The 19,449-nt window shown below is 38.5% G+C and overlaps 1 protein-coding gene across 2 annotated transcripts in view; it reads right to left on the bottom strand.

Annotated features, from left to right (window-relative positions):
- Positions 1-18,744, bottom strand: part of THBS2 (thrombospondin 2) — a 33,591-nt gene extending 14,847 nt beyond the window's left edge. The window contains exons 1-14 of one of the 2 annotated variants that reach the window (XM_085219812.1): positions 18,723-18,744; positions 17,417-17,491; positions 15,988-16,544; positions 14,420-14,504; positions 10,392-10,588; positions 9,499-9,639; positions 9,119-9,215; positions 8,424-8,594; positions 7,432-7,608; positions 5,771-5,944; positions 5,212-5,339; positions 4,953-5,105; positions 3,721-3,939; positions 37-144 (exon numbers count right to left, since the gene is read on the bottom strand). In XM_085219812.1, coding sequence (XP_085075938.1) covers positions 37-144; positions 3,721-3,939; positions 4,953-5,105; positions 5,212-5,339; positions 5,771-5,944; positions 7,432-7,608; positions 8,424-8,594; positions 9,119-9,215; positions 9,499-9,639; positions 10,392-10,588; positions 14,420-14,504; positions 15,988-16,544; positions 17,417-17,486 — 2,277 coding nt within the window. In that variant the 5' untranslated portion in view covers positions 17,487-17,491; positions 18,723-18,744. The other variant, XM_003204057.5, reaches the window with a different exon arrangement.
- Between the last annotated feature and the right edge of the window lie 705 nt (positions 18,745-19,449).

Raw genomic sequence — 19,449 nt, 5'->3', positions numbered from 1 at the left:
TATCAAAGGCACAGACAACACAGAAACGCATCTTACTTTGTCATCTTCAACACCATCATTGTCATCATCCTCATCACAGGCATCTCCTTTGCCATCTTTATCAAAGTCTTCCTGGCCAGAGTTAGGCAGGAGGGGGCAGTTATCCTGATCAAAAGAAATAACTGATCTTTACATTATGTCAGAATGACTTGCCTGGACAGACATGCAGATATGGTACCACCACCACAGGCTAGAAAACAAACAGTCATTCACAAATACTTTTTAAAGGATCTCTGTTTGTTGCCAAAGATAGTAGTAAATTTGCTGCTTTAATATTGTACAGTAAGTGAAATGCATCTGCAAATCATTCTATTTCCCAGCTCTCCTTCTGTAAAAGGGATGTTCCCAGTAAATTTTAGATGAAAATCTCTAGTAAAGAACAAACACACCACACGCACACACGATCGCTTACATCAACTTTTTATAGACAGCTGGTGATGTATGTTTGAAGAATACATATAAAATGAACAGGTTTTTTTGCCAGAAAAATACACAAGCCAGGAGATGATCTTCAGAAACAGCTGTTCATATGGAAAGTTACAGGAATGAAGAAGTACAGAGCAATAAGAACACTGTAAGCAAGGATTTTAGAAAATGGGCCTTTCAACTGTCCTAAGGAAGAGCATCTTTGCTCTCTCGTACAGCTAGAGCTTTGAAAACAGGAAGTAAATATATTTATTTTGTAATGGAGCTTTGCAAAGAATTATTATTTTAAATGAATAAAGCTGTATTTTTAAAGTGTAACCTAAGATGTAAAACCTTAACAAGCATTTCCACGAAGTTTTAGTACTTTCATTGAAAGAGAAAAGTAAATTGCAACTGTATCATTTGCTAATAGCAAATATAGCTATTAAAGAGTTATTCTCACTTTCTCACATTCCACATCTACCTCAGACCAAAACAGAATTTGCCAACAGACTGCAGAAATATTTTTTGTAATACATGAATATTCCAGTAATATTCCCAGTCCCTTTTTTTTTTTTTTCCTTTCTTTTTTTTTTCTTTTTTAAATCTCAGTAGTTCAAATAGTGGAGACAATTCAAGGAAGAAAACTAGAAAGTTCATCATAAGTATGAAAACCATAATGTAACTCCAAACTTTTCATGGCACGTTTTTACCAAATAGTTGTGGATGGCCTTGACTGTCCGACTCAGTACTGATTACTAGCAATCCAGTAATCTACAAAATCATTTTATATTTCTTTATGTATTTTTGGGAGCAGTGAAAATAAATAAATAAATAAATAAATAAATAAATAAGTCAAAAGAAGTCAAAGCTTCTTCAATCACTTTCCATGTTTGCATCTACACGTTTGTTCGTCTGTACTCTCTGTAAAATTGAGCCTAATTTCATACAAATATAGTAGTAATGCAAAGACCTCAAGGGTAGCCAGTTCCCATAGGCTTTAGGAAAAACTAACTATGTAGAGGAGAGAGATCAAACCAGTGCACTCAAAAAGCCTCTTACTAGCTATTAAAAAGAAGACTTAGACACATCATGCTTCACTCCTGGGAACTCAACCTACCAGAAACTAGGCTTCTTTGTTTCATCTGTTAATCAAAGTTCTATGTTGGTACAGTAACAATGGAAAAAAGATTAACTATCATGTGAATGAGAAATAGATTTACATTAACCAATATTGCTAAGATTTTATTATTATTATTTACAACTATACGCTTTATGCATATAGATTTGCTTAGACAGTATGTAAATTTTCATAAAACAACAGCTCAAAGAAAGAAGTTTTGGGTTGCTTTAAAAAAAAAAAAAGAGAAGTAGAATATTTGTAATGAATACAACAATCTGAAAGTACTAGAATGTTCAATGTACTTCACCCCTTAAATGTTTCTACTAGATCAACACACAAATTGTAGAAAATGTGAATTAATCTTTGGAACAGGATTTTCTGAATGGGTTTGGTATGTTGGGCACTTAGTAAAAATTAATCATTTGTGTTACATCTGGAGTCAACATGCTGCAAATCTTGATGACAGGAACTAAGAATGACTATGTGAACTGCAATTGCTGAACTGGCTGGAAACACGATGAGCAGACATCAGTGAGGATGAGGACATTCAGTGTTTGAGTTTCATTTTTCCTACAAAATCTCAAATTCCCTTGTGCTGAAAAAGGCCAAATTCACAACTTCAGCTGGATTAATAGAGTAACTTCTGACTCTCTTAAACCACCTGATTTCAAACTCTCTTGATTTGTATTCCTATTGTTAACAACTAAAAAAAACAAACAAAAAAAAAAAAAAAAACCACTCATTTTTGCACTTCTTTTTCCACTTTTTTTTTTTTTTTTAATTGAACGTTACTGCACTAATACTTCACAACAGTTTAGAGGTAGACTATTTTAACTTAGAGGGAGAAACCAAAATGCTTCCATTCTGGGTGAGAAAAGGAAAAAACAAACAAAAAACCACAGCAAATTTGAAATGCTAAGTACAGAAAGTATCACCCTTGAAGCCACAAATGATTCAGTGAAATACTTGAGAACGTGCCTGAGTGAAAACATATAGGTAATACACTGATGCAAGTGTTTAATTCATAGGTATCTAAATCTAACCATCACCTTCAGGTATAGCTTATTTTGTCCCAATTACCTGATTTGCTACTTTTGAGAATGCATGCCCCTCTGTGCTGTGCCTGCCTTTCAACCAACAATAAGGTGACCACTCAGAACTGAGTTGAGGATATTACTTATTGGAAGGGCTTTCCCATTTCAGATATTTGGACTGTGTTTAAACCAGTGGACCTGGAATAATTTCCAGCCCAGTTTTGTTCAGCAGAGTAACTTCAGCACAATGAGGCCTAGAAATATATTCACCTTTTTTCAGGAATTTCTGCTAGAAGAAAAACCAAGCTAGGAAACCAAGAATTACAGCATTTCAGATGAACACAGAACCCAGTCCCAGGGGATATACCATGATAAGCAACATCTGCAAAACTTACATACAGCCATTTTTAGGCTCCCTGATGCTTTCCTTATTTGTTTGCTTAGCAATCTTTCCTTTTTCACTACTATGACTCAGACAGAAAGGGCAGAGAACAGTCTAGAAAGGTCTAGAGCCAGATAGGTCATTTCCCATAGAAGGGCTGAGAGCTGTAACTCCATCTCTCTGAAAGGAGGGTGGCTGAACCTCCTGTTCTCTTCCACTGAGCTTTTGCAATTAAGAAAACTGTCTAGTTACTTTGTTCACCTCTGTTTCCTATTTCCAAAATTTATCTCAGGCTCTGAATTTGTTTTCACAATGTAACTCCTTAAAAAGAAGGGTTAGTTCAAAGAAGCATTCAAAAGCATAGATCTTACTTGACTCAGGGTCTCGTAACAAGCCTTGCAGATAGGATTTCCTACTCACCTGCACCAAAGATTGTTTAGTTCTAGCTAGCTATGGCAACTCCTATTCAGTACATTAACTCTACTCAGCCCTTCTATGTATACTAAACAGGAAAAAACCCGACTCTGGATTTCAATCAGATAATCCCTTTTTGGATACAGTGTTAAGTGAATACACATTTCACAGAATCTCCCAGAAAATAAGTATGCTATAACAGCCAAAACTGAAATGTAATCACCACCAGCTTCATGCCAATAACTATTATTCACAACTATTTAGAAAAAAAAAAAAAAAAAAAGAGAGAGAAACTTCAGTTATGGTTTAACTTCATCACCTACCTTCACACAATGATATGTAGCATTAGCAGCACAGACCAAGTTATTATTCGGCCATCCATCCAAATCTGAATCCTCACCACAGATGTGTCCATCACCAGCATAACCTGTCCTACATTCACATTTGTACATAGGATCACTGAAATGGCCTAGATAGATGCACTCTGCAGATTTATGGCAGCTGTGTGTCTTGTCTTTGCACGGATTCTCAGGTTCACAGACCTGTAGCAAATAAAGCATACTCACTGACACATAACAATTGCAGCCTGCTGTCTGCCTCAGTTTTGTCAAAAGCAGATCAGTCATTTGTTGCTCAAAACAGCAACTTTGTTTTAAGTGTGGTTACTAAGTCACATTGCTGTCAGTTCACATCTTCAGGCAATAAGTACAGTGAAAATAAGTAAAAGAAAACATAGGAAAAATATGGCTATTATTCAAAAGAAACTGAAGCAGCTGGCATTTTCAGAACTCCATCCGCTTTTTTTCATGGGTCATTGATGTCCACAAACTAAACTATACTCACCTGTTTACTTTAGTAGTCTAGCTGTCAGTATGTAAGGACAACATTTTTTTTTTTTTCTAGCATCAAACGACAGTTTAATGAGTTTTTAACATCCTCCTCAAGTAAGATTAGTTACCTTGCTTATTTTCTTTGGCAGGATCTGAGAATCTTATGCAGATGTTCTATGTTTAATCTTCATATGTTGAACTAACCACAGACTTACTCAGCAGCAGAGAGGGGGCATCCCGTGGCATTTGTTTTAATGTTTTTGTCCTATCTACCAAACCATAATTTTCAATATCACTTCTAATTTATTCTATCCTTCCCCATTAATAGGTGTTGGCTGAATTTGGAATTCAGACTTATGTCTGATGACATCCACATTAACAGCAATACTTTTCTCATGAAAATAACTTGATTCTTCAGTTTCTGATATCCTTGGTAGGTACACAACCCCAAGACAAAGCAGTGCAAAACAGACAAATGCCCACTGTCAACATTTTATCAACAGCAGCCCTAGGCAAATGTCCACAGAAAAATAAATAAATAAATAAATCATAAAATAATCAGTTTTTTGCCACACAAACAAAAACTAACCAGGAACAGGAGTTCAGGAGTTGTCTACTTCATGTTATCTTTGTTTTGCACACAAGTTTATCACTTTTTCATTCAGATATTTTTGGTGAGAATTACTCAGCTTCCGGGCCAAAAGATTCTCTTCAACATCACTTACTTGCTTCTCTGTCTTGGCAACTTCTAGCCCTACTCCATAGGGCTGACTTCCTTTATAACGCGGAGGACATGGCAAGCAGTGGAAACCCGGATTCGTGTTCACACAGCGATGGACCTGATTCACCTTAAAGCAAACATCTGACACAGCTATACACTGGAGGAAAGGGAAGAAAGAAGAAACCAATTCGATGCTCATGTAATTCCCAGATAATTAAATCTTCACAGCAGTTTCCATGTGTTAATGAAAACAAAGTCAGTACCTCATCAAGATCCTCACAGACTGTGCCATTGCCAAGAAAACCTGCTGGACACGGCCCACATGACCAAGATCCATCCGGGTAACTGTTGCATTCTGCTCCAGGAAAGCAAGGATTTGACAAACAGCCGTCTGGAAAAGACACACAAAAAAAGCACAAATTGAGTTAGGAGCACAAAAAGGCACATAAGACCACCTAAGAAACAGCTATTCTCTATTCATTAGCTTAGATCACATCTGTTACAGCCAATTCACAAGAAAAAAACCCTACAAATTAAGGTCATTAAATGTATTTGATATATTATTGATTTACTATAAAAATACTGCAGATTGCTAAATCCATTTGAACGTGCAACTAACTTTCAGGATCTGACTGAAAAGTGCATCCTTTCTCAAGAGAAGCCGGCATAGAATATATAAATACACAAGAGAACTTAAAGGTGTTCTCCTGTAACAAAGATTTAATTAGCAAATTTCCGTAGTGTTAATTCAAGATTTTTCCACTGCAGAAACAAAAGCAATGATAAGTAGACAAACTAAATAAGAAATGATTAAATACCAACCAATTGGGCAATCCCTCTTATTGCACATATCATGTTGCTTAGTATCTCCCACACACGGCTTTCCTCCATACTGTGGCTCTGGACTGTTACAGAGGCGAGACCTCTCACGGAGTCCTCCTCCACAGGTAACAGTGCAAGCAGACCATGGAGACCAAGGACCCCATTGGCCATTCACTAGAATATGTGGAGACAGAATAAAGGAGAAGAGCATCACAGCCAATATACAGGGAACAACAACTGGTGCCAACAACAACATTCCTTTCTTCAGATCCCTGACTGAAGACAGTTTCTGACTACACACAGAGGAAGAAAGATGCTGACAAAGCCTTATACTGAGATAACTATATTTTAGAAACAAACAAGCAAATAAAAAATACCCAACTGCTTTGTAGGCATTTTTTGGCCAATAATACAAAACAGCATGTAGCATCCACTGGCATGGTGCATTTCCACTTAAGCTGATCAGAGCAAGTACAGTGGCTTCAGAGCTCCATTCTAAGCTTTCATTTTGTACAGACAGCAGCATGTACCTACAGTACACAAACTTCTGCTGAGCCATACTTGACCTCCAGACTTAACTATGCTCAATGAAGCATTTATATTTTTATTCTTATTTGTTAACTCATTCATCAGTTTATCTTCAGTGGTACTGCTTAACTCACTATAAGTAATTAACTGTATAATTCTTCTGCACAATTTATACTGGTACAATCCCACTGATTGTTATCATCATTTCAGGAAAATTCAAGAGTACAAACATCTCCCAACCAAAACGTCTTTGTTCTTAGTACTGTAAAAAAAAAAAAAAAGTGCCAAGGGCAATGGTTTGTGTCCTTGAATAATCTTTGTCATGGTTGCTAACTTTGCAGGCACAAGTGGATTTAAAAAAAAAAAAAAAAAAAAAAAAAAAAAGCTATTCAATTGACACTGTGTAAAAGCTTGACATCAATTTCAAACTTATACCCCTAGAGTAGAAATATAAACAAAGTGAGGAAAAAATATATATATTTAAACTCCTAGGAAAGAGAAAGAGTGGAATGAAAACTAATCTCTTTACAGATTGCTACATGTAAGTGACGAACAAAAGTATGACAGTATGAAAAAAAGTGTGTTGCATATGTATAAACTATATCTATGCATACATTCAAAGTCTGGCTACTGGGGGATTATGTCTTTTCCTAATGTGTAGTGCCAGCTTCATTGTAGATGGAAAGTATTTCTGCTATGCAACAATAAAAGTGCTGAACTATAAAAAGTTAATTTCTCACTCTGTTAATGCTTAATGCCTAATCATAACTTGGGAAGTTCATAGAACCTCAGACTGCATTGTTACGTTCATTCTAAAAACATCATTAGACAGATTAGCAACAGTAACTACATGCAAACTAAGACATGGAGATCAGCTGTGAATATTAGGAGATTACACAGCAACTGGTCTGCAACAGGATCTCCAGTTCTTGACTCCTGATTCCTCCACAACTTCTGTGGCCGATAACTGCAGAACCTGATACTAAATCTCAAAACTTAGACAAATAAATGTCGTTTCAATCCCTAAGCTTTTATTTTTCTGTCACAGAAATTCATTGTAATTTAGAGTTGTATAAAACGAAGTTCAAATGGAACACTATTTTGTCACCTTGGATTTAAGGCCACAGACTTACCCGGGCATGGGGCCTTCTCACATTTCTCTGTTTCACGTCCATTTCCAACACAGTTTTTCCCACCCATCTGGGGAATAGGGGAATTGCAGAGGCGGATGCGGGTGATATTTCCTACTCCACAAGTAACTGAACATGAGGACCAGGGAGACCAGTGACTCCAACCACCATCCTGACGTACTGCCAGAGAAAAGAGAAAAATTCAAGGAAATACCCCACCTGCTGTGGTAATACAAATCCACCTGTAAGCTTACATCTTCCAAACAGTCTTTTGCCACATGTGATACACATTTACTTTTCTACTACTATCTCTTACAAATCTCAGCATTTCATCTTGGTCATTCAAGTGCAGCTTTCTTAAGAATCTCAATGATCAGTAGAGCACTAGAATGTTAGACATTTTACATAAAAATAAACTTGTTCCAACTGAGCAAATATTTATTTAAAATGCACATTTGGACAACTAGCAGCTTCAGCAACAACCTTAGGCAATCATATAGCTTGCATATAGCAGTTACCGGCAACAGTATGAGATACAGTTCTGGGTAAAGATCGTGATTTTTCTATGTGCCTTAAATATAAAAGCAGTTTCATACATTCCAAAAGTCCTCTATGATTACTGAATTCCTAAATTCTACTCAGCTACTGAAACAGGCCAGTAATCGTGAATGAACAGCAGAAGATATCTATTTTCCCCACATATCATAAATATGAACCAGTTTCTTTATGCTGACCTCAAACAAGAAAGTCCAGTTTGTAATGTGAAAGAAAAGATAACCTACTATCTTTCTATTCAAAAGAGTGCCCAGAATTCACACAGATACTAAACTGACAGTAAATAGAAAAATATCGAAAGGGGAGACACAACAAACAACGTAATGAGAGTTATGCATATACTTAGTGACTAGCAAGTGTTCACAGAAAACTCATTAAGTTTATTTTTGCTTTGAGAAATGAAAAGAAACTTTTAAGAAAGGGAGAAACTTATTACTTACTCCGATGGTCACATTTCTTGAAGCTACACATTCTTGTCTGAATGTGTGGGCCTGTACAAGCACTCCTGGTGACATCACAAGACCTTCCTCTCATCTGAGTCCCAGAGCCACAGGTAACTGAGCACTTTGTCCAGTCTGACCAGGGTGACCAGCCTTCCTCACTATCATCAGCTTCAAAGTAGAAGGTATAAAAAGAGTTTAGCATTGAAAATTGCTTCTACTACCTTACTTGGAAATTTTTTACTTCTCCTTTTCTGTATTATATATGCTTTGTCCTTTAGGTCTCTTCCTAATTTTGCTTTCCTGGGTTGTCACTGAAGTTGGGAAAATATGGTTAAGAGGTTAGCCCAGATTAAGTTCTATATATTTCTGAAATTCCCATTCATGAAATGTAACTGCAAAAGGCACTGACCTCTGGAGGAAGAAGGATATTTTATCCTAGAATGCATTGAGACAAACACTCAATTCTCACCTGCCTTTAACTTTAGCATATAGATCAGTACGAGATGTGGCATCAGGTCTAAACAAAATATTAGCACGAACATGATCATAAGCACATTGTAAGAACATGCTCTCTCCTCTAACCAAGTAAAAATCTGAGTATATTGCCTTCACCTCATTTTGACCTTTGTGATCTACTAGTAGTGGTTTTAGAAATCAACAGAGTCTATCTTTTTCTTTAGATAAATACTTACAGTGAGAGCAGACTGGACAGCATTCACCTTCAATAAAGGATGGATCAGCACAAGAAACTGGTGGACAAGTGATTTGATGGCACACAATTTTAGAGTCCTATAAGCAAAGGAAAGAACATACTGACATGCTCACATAGAAAAACAAATCAAGCTGAGCCTATGGGGAAGGTTTCACACATAGAATTTGTATTTATTCTAAATGGCATGGACTTTGTGTGTGTGTGTGTGTGTGTGTGTGTGTGTGTGTGTGTGTGTGTGTGAGGATAAAAGTTTCTGAAAGTTTGGGCCAAGCCTTCAGTAAATGTGACCAGATCTGGACAGTCAAACTGGATTAAACCTATTGTTTGTTGGTGCAGAAAAGAATATTTCCCAGATCTTACCTGGCAGGTGCACTTTGTGCAGCTATCTACAATCCAGCTTTCACTATCTGCAAAGACTCTGCCATCCTGCCAGCAAACTGATTGGTTCTTGAGTGTTTTGTTAGGCCCAATCAATTCCCACATAATTTGGTTCTCTTCAGACTAGAAGATGAAGCAAATGAAAAAAGTTACTGTACTTTGTAAGCAAATAGTTTTAAACAAAGCAAAACTGAGAAACACCACCAGATTTAATTTTTCTGTTAAGAACTCTATACGTTTACTCATACATAAATACAGTGATCTCAGGTACAGCAATATTGTGAAGCTAACGGTACAAATAAGTTCAAATAGTACCAAGGGAAATCCATTCTGAGGAGGCTTTCTTCCTTTAGATGGGAAGATTTTACTCTTGAGACATAATGGTGTAATAGTAAACTCCCTTCAGAAGATACTAAGTTATCCAAAATAAGAAGAGTGGCAAATTTCAGTAAAATGTCACCACCTTACTTCAACTATCAAAATTCCACATGCATACTTATAGTTTGGTACTCCATGTAGCCACTTGCTGATATAAATAGTATAATAATGGTAACAGTGTTCTAACAGTTTACAGCTACAGTTTACAGCTTGCTAACTTTCAATTTCCATCCTTGGAGTATGTTTTAGAGACTAGATTTCTTACTCTGTGTAAGAGTGCATGTGCTTGTGTTCCTTTAAACCCAATCAGTTAAAACCAAGCCTTCATTAACAACTCACACTCAAGAACTACTTTACTGGTCACTTGGAAAATGTGTCTAATCTCTACAGTGCGTAGGTATCCAAACACACATACCTCTGTTAACCACCCCAACTCTACCAGTATGAAGCAAAGCATTACAGCAAAGGTTAAGTTTTTCAGACTTGAAGGTACTTACCACTTTTTGGAGGTTATCAGCTAAATTGTTCACCACAATGCGCAGGCCAGTGAGCTCAGTGAACATTGTTCCCAGCTCTTCACAGGACCGGTCGCAGAACTCAGCCTTCTTCTCTGTTTTTTCACCTACATATTCAGTCGTGACAGCAGGGCTCAAGTGAAGGATTTCAGTGCTCTCATTGATGGTGTTCACTTCAGCTAATTGCAAGAGAATGAAAAAGAAGAGATGAATATACAGAGTTCTCCCACAGTTTACAATTCCTGCTAAAGTCACAAATTGGTACCCATGGAATAGCTTCATGCCATTTTATACCCTGAATAAAACAGGGGTTAGATGTCAGATGGTTCCAGTTATAGTCTTTCCCTTTTCAAAACTAAGATCCAAGCTTTGCTTTATACACTCCTCACTCTAAAACACCATTGGTACTGAATCATATTCATTTCTGAAGTAAGTGCAAGTAAAGGACACAGTATATTAAAAAAATAAAATCAAAATCAAAGCCATCTATTCAAAGCCATGAAAGATTCCTTTTTTTTTTCTTCTCCTTCCATAAATCTTATTATATTTCCTCAGTGCAGAGAAAAAAAAGCAGTTGAAAGTCTACCAGAAAGTTGCTGATATGGTTCTGCCCATATATCCCATGTCTAGTTGTCCAAATTTGAACAAATAAGCAATTTATGTAAGACTCTGGACTGTTCTGTTTTGCATTGCTTGATGTCAGACTCAGAGTAGTATTGATAGCTTAATTCTGAACTTAAGTGGAAATTAAGCTGAGATCAGTCTGGATATTTGATTTGACTCTAGCCAGTCCTTCAGGCAGGCCTTAATTAAAATGAACTTCAGGTGCATGACACAGAGAGAACTGAACATGTTCAAATACCAGAATTTAAAAGATCTGTCTATTGCAAACCCTTAAAAAAGAAGGTAAAAGAAAGCATCAGCAAGAATTTTTAAAAAGTAAAGAAAGAGTACTCGTAACTAAATAAAACCTAATAATAAATACAACCTGAAAACTAATAAAATTTGTCTTCTGTTAAGCATTTAAATCCTCATCAGGTAAATATCCTACACCTTTCATGGAAGCTTTATTTAAGGACTCAATGAGATGTTCAAATTTGTATCAGCTATAGAAAATCCATACTGTTCCATCTCTCAGAAAAGATTGTTTACTTCGATTTAGCAACTCAGCTATAACTCAAGATTACCAAGCAAAAGAGAAGCAAAGCATACAGCAACTTAAATCAGTAGAGCAATGTGAGCCTTAAAACATATACTAAATATCCAACACTATTCACTGTTGATAAATCATTAAAGGTGGCAATGCCACAAAAAAAAAAAAAAAACAAAACTAACCAATAAGATGACATTCAAAAATTACTCCACAACTGTATTTAAGACGCTTGGTTTGATGTGCTTTTCTATTAGCCATGGAGAATCTACTGCTAGCCAGGGACTACAACTGCAGTGTTCCAGCATTTATGTAATTGCCTATTTTCACTTATAGGATGGAAGAAAACTGATATACCACATAATGATTCAGAAGTCTCAGTGTTGTAATCATTTAACTGCTTTTTGATTCCCTGGAAAGAATGCAGTTTTCCTACCCCACTGAAACACTAAGGTCCTCAGATTCCCTCTTAGTACTTCTCAGGTCATTCATTTCATATTTCTCAAGCCAACATGGAGTATGCCTTGACCGGAACATTCTAAGAACATTAATAAAGATGCAATCTCAGCAGGAAACATAAACCAAAACTATGTCAGAAGAGCTAAATCCACACTTCCTACTGTTACTTGGCAGCAACTTAAAGAAGATGCCTGGGGATCACTGCAAAATCAGTTCTCTGCTGCTGGCTTCCTGCTAATTTCCTAACGACCACGTGATTATCCTTAAAATGAGAAACCAGAAAAGCAGAATGTACATCCTCTCACATATGCAAATATCATGCTGTTGATTTAGCTGGAGAAGAGATTCTAGTTGGAGAAGGAATTTTACTGATGTATACACTCAGGTACACTTTTATCATCTGTCCTACTCACCACTGTGCAAAACCTGCTTAGAGTATTTGCAACTGCCACTACAGAGACACTTTTCTACACACAATTCAACAGCAGTCCCCAGCTACCATTTCATCATACCTCACCTTCTCATACTAGAATAAGATGCATTAGAGAAACACAATTGCATTTCTGAAAAAGCAGTAGCATTTCACTGATAACGTCTGCCACATAACTTAGGTAAGTTTCACACTTCAGCACCTGTACCTCAGTTCAGTGGATGGGCAATACAAATGGGAAAATACTTATTTATTCTGTGGTCAGTAGCATGCCACTCATGGCTTTGTAACTATGATAAGGTGAATGGGTAAGGCTATAAAACCACAGTCAAGTATGTGAGATGCTTCTCAGGTCTTTCTGATGGCCTCAAACCACATCATACTATTAGCCCTCTTCTACCATTAGATAAGCAATTTCCATATCGAAGTGTTGTCTCAATGGTGTAAAGTAAAAATATTGTGTATAGAACTATTCCGTAAATATTTCCCAGGAAGGATAAAATCAAGATCTGCATAGGTTACTGGAACTGAAATTTGGTAGTTGACAGACATGATAAAATATGCATTATAGCAGATACAGTATGTACTAGCATGTAGAACTCAATTATCTTTAGGCACCCATTGGCTTCCCCTTTATAGTAGAAATACTGTACTCAAATATTCCATTTTTGCTTGGTAATATTTCAAAACATTTGAACAAACAATCTTCCCTTGTATTAATCAACAAATAAAAACACAAAAGATTTAAAGATACCCTATCTAATTCCCGAAACCATCCCTTTTATTCAGATTACAATTAGCTCTAAATATATGTTCTATTTTTCTATTTTTTCTGCAGCAGTTCTCAAGCACTTTCTTCCACTAACAGTTTAGTTTTTTTAACATATACATACACACTTATACAATACATAAAAGTGTATATTTATATACCTTTCAGAAATTTTTAATTACAAAAACTCAAATCTCTGTCTCTCTGAAGAAGTTTATACTGCTGGTGCTTAATTTCTGGAGTTTGTACAAGCAAGGAAAAAGGCTGAGTACAGCCCACTTAAAAGGCTCAATGTCTTATTTCTATCACTTCACCAAGAAATAATTGCATTTCAGATGAAAGAAGTTTCATATAAAACCCTAAAGTCCTGACTGCCTTGTACAGCCACCATATTCCTCTAATGGAATCAGTTATCTTTGAGCCTTTACTGAACTGCTGCCAGTTACAAACCCTGGAAAGCAGAATAGCACCTCCCATTAGATCTACTACAAAACCTTAGTGAACACTTGACAAATTTTCATTACTGTCATGATGAATCCAAAAAACTCCCACGCACAGAGTGCTCACCTCCTGGAGAGATCAACATGAACAGGACTAAATAGAATATACTGTAGCCTGTCATACGCATGCCTTCCATAACTACATTTTTTTTTCTTATTTTGCCTTGGTTGGTTTGATGAAAACCCTTCTGGGATTCAAACCCAAAGCCTCTTTCACTCAATAAACTCACTGTTGAGGAATTAGTTGTCTTTAAGACTTGCCAACCTGCTCATGAACCCACTGAGGCTCAGGAGCATTAGTCAGAAACAATATTCTTAGTCCTGTGCTCAAAGCATCAGAGATTTTTCCTCATGGTAAAATACAGATATCTAGATATGCAATTCTAATTAGTTTTTTTGCTTGATAGATTTTTATCTCAACTTAAAAGCAGATAACTCAGATAGGTTATAAACCTAATCATCCTGAACCAGAGAAGTAGGTTGGACTGTAGGAGTGGTATCTCAAGGTAGCAAACAAGCACGTTCCTTTAACCACCAAAAAGCAGCTTGCTTTCTTCATTATCAAGTAAGAATCCTCTACAATTTCAAATACATCTGTTTCATGGCATTAATACAATATGTCATCATTGGCATTCTCATTTTAAAGTTTACTGAAAAACATTAATGAGGTAAAAAAAAAAAAAAAAAGAAAGAAAGCCTTACTTGACTGGCTCCTCTGGCATCCTTTTTTACGTAGAACATCCTCTATGGAAGTATCAAAGATTAAATGAATATTTTGCAAAAGACCCTGTAATAATAAAAAAATATAAATAAAAACCAGCTTGATCAATTTGGGATTATACTACCTCAAGCCCACACTATGAGCATTTAGCCATGATTAATACCAAGATAAATCAATCTCCATGGCATGAAAAAAATATATATTGATAGTTTTATTATATAAAATTTCAGTACTTTAAGCAACAAGTTATGTATTTTCTGAAATAGGTCATAATAAATCAGTAATTCATCAACTATGAGCTCAAATCTCTATTTCCATAGGGTGCATTTTACATTGTAGTTCCATAATACATTGGCCATGATGTCAAAGCCAACTTCTAAAGTTCCTACCCCACTGTACCTCCATTATTTTCCAGTTTTCCATGCATCATACCTTGCTCTCTCCTCAACTGTACTGACACTACCCTGATACAATACTATACAGACTAATACGTTTCACTTAAAAAAAAAATCTCAAAAAAGAAAGGAATTATTTAAATAGCAGATTTCAGTGGTCCATTGAACTGTACAGCTCCAAAACTAGTTTCATCAGCACAAATGACTGTCAAATGTAGTCATGGAGGCAGAGAGAGAGGGTGTGAGCAAGAACTTCCCGCTTTCCTGCCAAAACTAGTCAACCCATAGGACCACCCTCCAGCATGTCACACTCTGACTGACAACTAGATGGCACAACAGGATTAGAAAATGAAGGACTTCTCAAATTTTTGAAGCCATAAATTAATTTGATTTCAACTTTAAGTGCAAAGAAGCCATCCTTAGAGCACCAGAACCAGATCACATCATTCTGTGGACAAGACGTAATTCTCATTTGATAGGAGAACTAGAGAGTTTGAATGTGCTTAATTTTAAAGCAGAAGAGAAGCAAGATGTTTTTCCATAAAAAGAAAAACTTTCTACCAGACTGATCAAAACACTTTGTTCTGGTTTTGTCTGCTTTTCAAATGTCTCTCTTTTTAGCTTTGAAATTGAAATGAAAGGTTATTCAGAATGGTAAACCAAGATATTCCATTAAGGGAACAACACCACATCTTTCAACTCTATTAAAAATTCTTCTCTTCCTTCACCTGATTTTTTTTTTCAAAAAAAATTTAACAAACATTGACAGGTTCTGTGAACAAAATTGACATAGTGCAAATAAACAAGTTTTCAAGATATTTCCAAGAATCACTCCTAAAAATGTGACATGTTCAGAAGTTCCTGCATCTGGAAAAGAAAGAGGGTGGTTGTATAGAAACACCCATAAACAGACTGTGCATTTTTCCTGGTCTTAGACTTTTCTTTATCAGTCCTTTGAATTTTCAGGAACTCCCAAATACATGCAATAGGTATCCAGTAATGAATAAAAACATATCCTGGAAAAATTTGCTTGGCAATACCTCTGACCTCATCAAATCCAAGGGTCTTTGTGAGAACAAAACTGCACCAATTGCATCTTCAGTGACTACTTGCAGCTACATTCTTACCTCACCAGAGACTTACAGGTTACCTACCCTGAAATGATTCTCCCGAATGGATCCTTTCGCCACATACATTCTGCTGTTCTCTGCTTTCAGTTGCTCATAGAAAGGCTCCTCCAGGATGAAACTGTCGATAAGGTCACAGCCAACATAGAGGTTGTAGTTCTCTCCTGCTACTTGCACGGTGAGATTCTTCCACTGCGAGTCAGCAAGGTCCACGTCTTCCAGGGAAATCACATTCTGGAAGCCATCCACCCAATAAATGAGGTCCAGGGTGTTGGCTCGGCCATTGGAAATTATCTCAAACTGCCTCTCACTGATGCCAGGACCTTCTAAAGCAAGGATAGTGCCTCTAGATTGCCTGTCCTGTCTCAGGATGGCTGAAAGAATAAAGCCCTCATTTTGCCGTATGAGTTTAACAATCTTTTTTAACTTCTCTGGTTTAAATGGAGGTATATGGTCAAACCGAATGAAACGATATGCTGGGATAGCGGGATCTGGACCCCGAAACAATTTTGCTCCAATTGTCTTTCGGTTTATGTTACTGATCTGAAGTAAATCAAAGGTATTCTCCTCTTCTTTGGCATCATCTAAAAAAGTAAACAGCACGGGACAACGTGACTACAAGAAGTGTCTTCAGAAACACAACTCTGCACACAATACTTAGTAACTGCAACACACGTGAAGATTAGTAAACTCAATACTTTCTTATAATAGTTCTACTAACATGCAAGTTAATTGTATTTTTCACCTGTAATTTTTATTTATGATAACTCTCTTCTTCTATGCACGTAGGCATAATTATATAACTCTACATACAACCACACATTTTAAGAGCACTATATAATACAAACTTGCACACAATACATGCTGTATGTTCATGCCTACACACAGATGCATGTAACAAAGTAATCATTAGATATATATATTATATATGGATAAGGAATGAGGCAATTTCTGTATTTTTACTGTCACCTAATAAAAATCAAATTCTGAGAAGCCATCTGGCCACAGGAAAACAGGAAGCATGAGAAGCGCTTTTTAAAAGTTCAGGACAAAGAGTCAGATGTAAATGAGGGCTTGGCATTATGCCAATTTACATTCTACTACATTTGGTCAGCAGAGAGTTATTGCTCTACCTCCATCTTTTCAAGAAATTCAGCCAACTCAGCCATTCTGTTGCTGCCATACATTTACACCGCAGAAGTAAGCATAACAGCAATTAGTTCTGATCAACATAGGGCGTTGATCAATGATTTCTATAGAAAACTGCTTTTAGTTATTAGTTATGGAATCTCCATTTTGCAGCAGCTAGACGCAGCTATCAAAATAAGACCCAGCAACTACAATTCCAAGATTTTTTAAAAGTCTTACAGAAATACTGTGTCGTCTATAAGCCTGGCAACTCTATTTAAACCAGATTTCAGGTTTGTAACTTAATCTAAGAAGCATTAAAACTTACCCTGAGCATCTGAGGAAACCCACAGGGTTATCAAGACAGCAAGCCACAACAGCCTGCTCCTCTGCAGCATAACTCCTATGAATAAACAAAGAAGTAGTATTAGAAAAATAATTATCAACTACAAATATTTTAATTAACCACAGTATACACCATAAACAGAATTTTCATTATATACTACACATATGAAATCAAAATTTTTATATTCTCTAACAATTGTCATAGATATTCTGGGATTAGTTTTATTTTATTATATATTTTATTCCATTATGGCATCAAGCAAAAGGATGACGAATAAGGCCCTTTGCAATTGATACAATGTGGCATAGATACCACCACACAGTACTGCATAAGACAACACATAAGTAGCTGCATCTTTACATTGGATCAAAACGCTGAAATTTCTTGTTCATCTAAAATTCCTTGTCGGATACAGGATCTTATAAAGGCCAGTTCTGACTACTGGAAATAGCTTCCAGGATCTTTCCCAGTATCATCATACAAACTCCTCTTTCTCATACACATACCATTATCCATTCCTACAACGCACTGTACCCAATTACAGCTGGAGAAAGTGCCTTTCAACACGATGCTATTCCTGCTCTGCAGCGCTGTACAACCGCAAGACACATAATTGCATCTCCATATGCGTGCGCTCCCACAATGAATGGAGCAGGCGGCGGTCGCTTGAACGTGCAGACGTTCGCTTTTCTGCATGCACCCATCAGCACTCCCAACACTCTACACACGTTCGGAAGCGCTCAGGGATATCACCTATTTCCCTTCTCATACAGATCTTTTTATCTCCAGGAGCTCTTATCATTCAGCGCCTCGATGTACTACGGCTACAGCTGCACACCGACGAACGCCGGGCAGCGGCTCAATCCCAGCTCTCGCTCCCCGTGGGCTCCCCCAGGACAGCTCCCACCCCGGGGCAGGAGGTTCCTCTTTCCACCCCCCCTAGAATCCGAGGGGCGCACAGCCCGCTGCCTCGGGAGAGCTGTCCGGAGCCGGATCAGCCTGCAGAGACGCGGCGCCTTACGCCTCACCTGGCATGAGGAGAGCCGACGGGGCGAGAGGGCTCTGCCTGCTCCCGGGGCGCTGCCGGCGTTGCGGAGCGGATCGCGGTACCCTACCGCCGTCGCACGTCCCTCCGCGGCCCCGCGCCCCGCGCCGCCGCCTTTATGGGCTGCGGGCCGGGCCCCGCTGTCAATCAGCGGCGGCGGGGCGCGCCCCCGGCTCGCTCCTCGGCGGCAGTGACACAGCCCCCCGCCGCCCCCTCCCCGCCGGGCCGCCCGCTCTCGCCTACCTGCGGGCGACGGCGGCCCGGCCCCCTAACATGTACCGCCCCGCGTGGGGGCGGTGCGGGAGGCGGGCCGGGTCCCCCGGAGGAGCGAAGGGGAGGATAGGAGAGAAGAGAGGAGAGGCGGTCGGGGCGGGATGTTGTGCTCCTCGATTACCAGCGGCTCTAGGGATGGTGGAGCGCGGCCGGGCCGTCGCGGCAGAGCACCCGGGAGGCGGCGCCAGGCACCGTGCGCGACCGGGATCCGCCGTTGGGCTTCCCGAGCCGCGGTCCCACCAGCCCTGCACGTCGGCAGCTCGTACAGCGGCAAAGCTCAGCCTTCCTCAGCACAGAACCCTCTCCTTCTCAACCCTTTTTTCTTTTCACTTTGCGGTGGCAACTCAGCTGGGCACCGTCACCCAGTTGGTAAAGTGTTTTTCGGGGGCCAGTCAGAAGTTCCTCAAGGGTGCACTCCATCCCTTTCTTCTCCTGGTTGATCCCCTTTGACCTGGCACTGGGCTGTCCTAGGCATGCTTCTCATGAACGGAGCCATGGCTCAGTTTAATATAACCAGCACAAAAACTTCTCTCTCACGTCTTGTTCCCAAACTGGAGAAGTCTGGAAAATGTCCTCCCAAAGCAACCCTCAGACTCATCATTTGTCCTATTGTGGAGCAGCAAGCCCGCTCCGTGTGGAACAGGAGAATGAATCCCTGTGGTGGGTCCTGCCCCGCAGCACAGAAAAGTTTCAGAAT

This window comes from Meleagris gallopavo, chromosome 2 (genome assembly GCF_905368555.1).
Source record: "Meleagris gallopavo chromosome 2, MGAL_WU_HG_1.1, whole genome shotgun sequence".
Classification (NCBI taxonomy): Eukaryota; Metazoa; Chordata; class Aves; order Galliformes; family Phasianidae; genus Meleagris; species Meleagris gallopavo.
The sequence above is the reverse complement of the archived record's forward strand: the minus strand, read 5'-3'. Positions and strand labels throughout refer to the sequence as shown.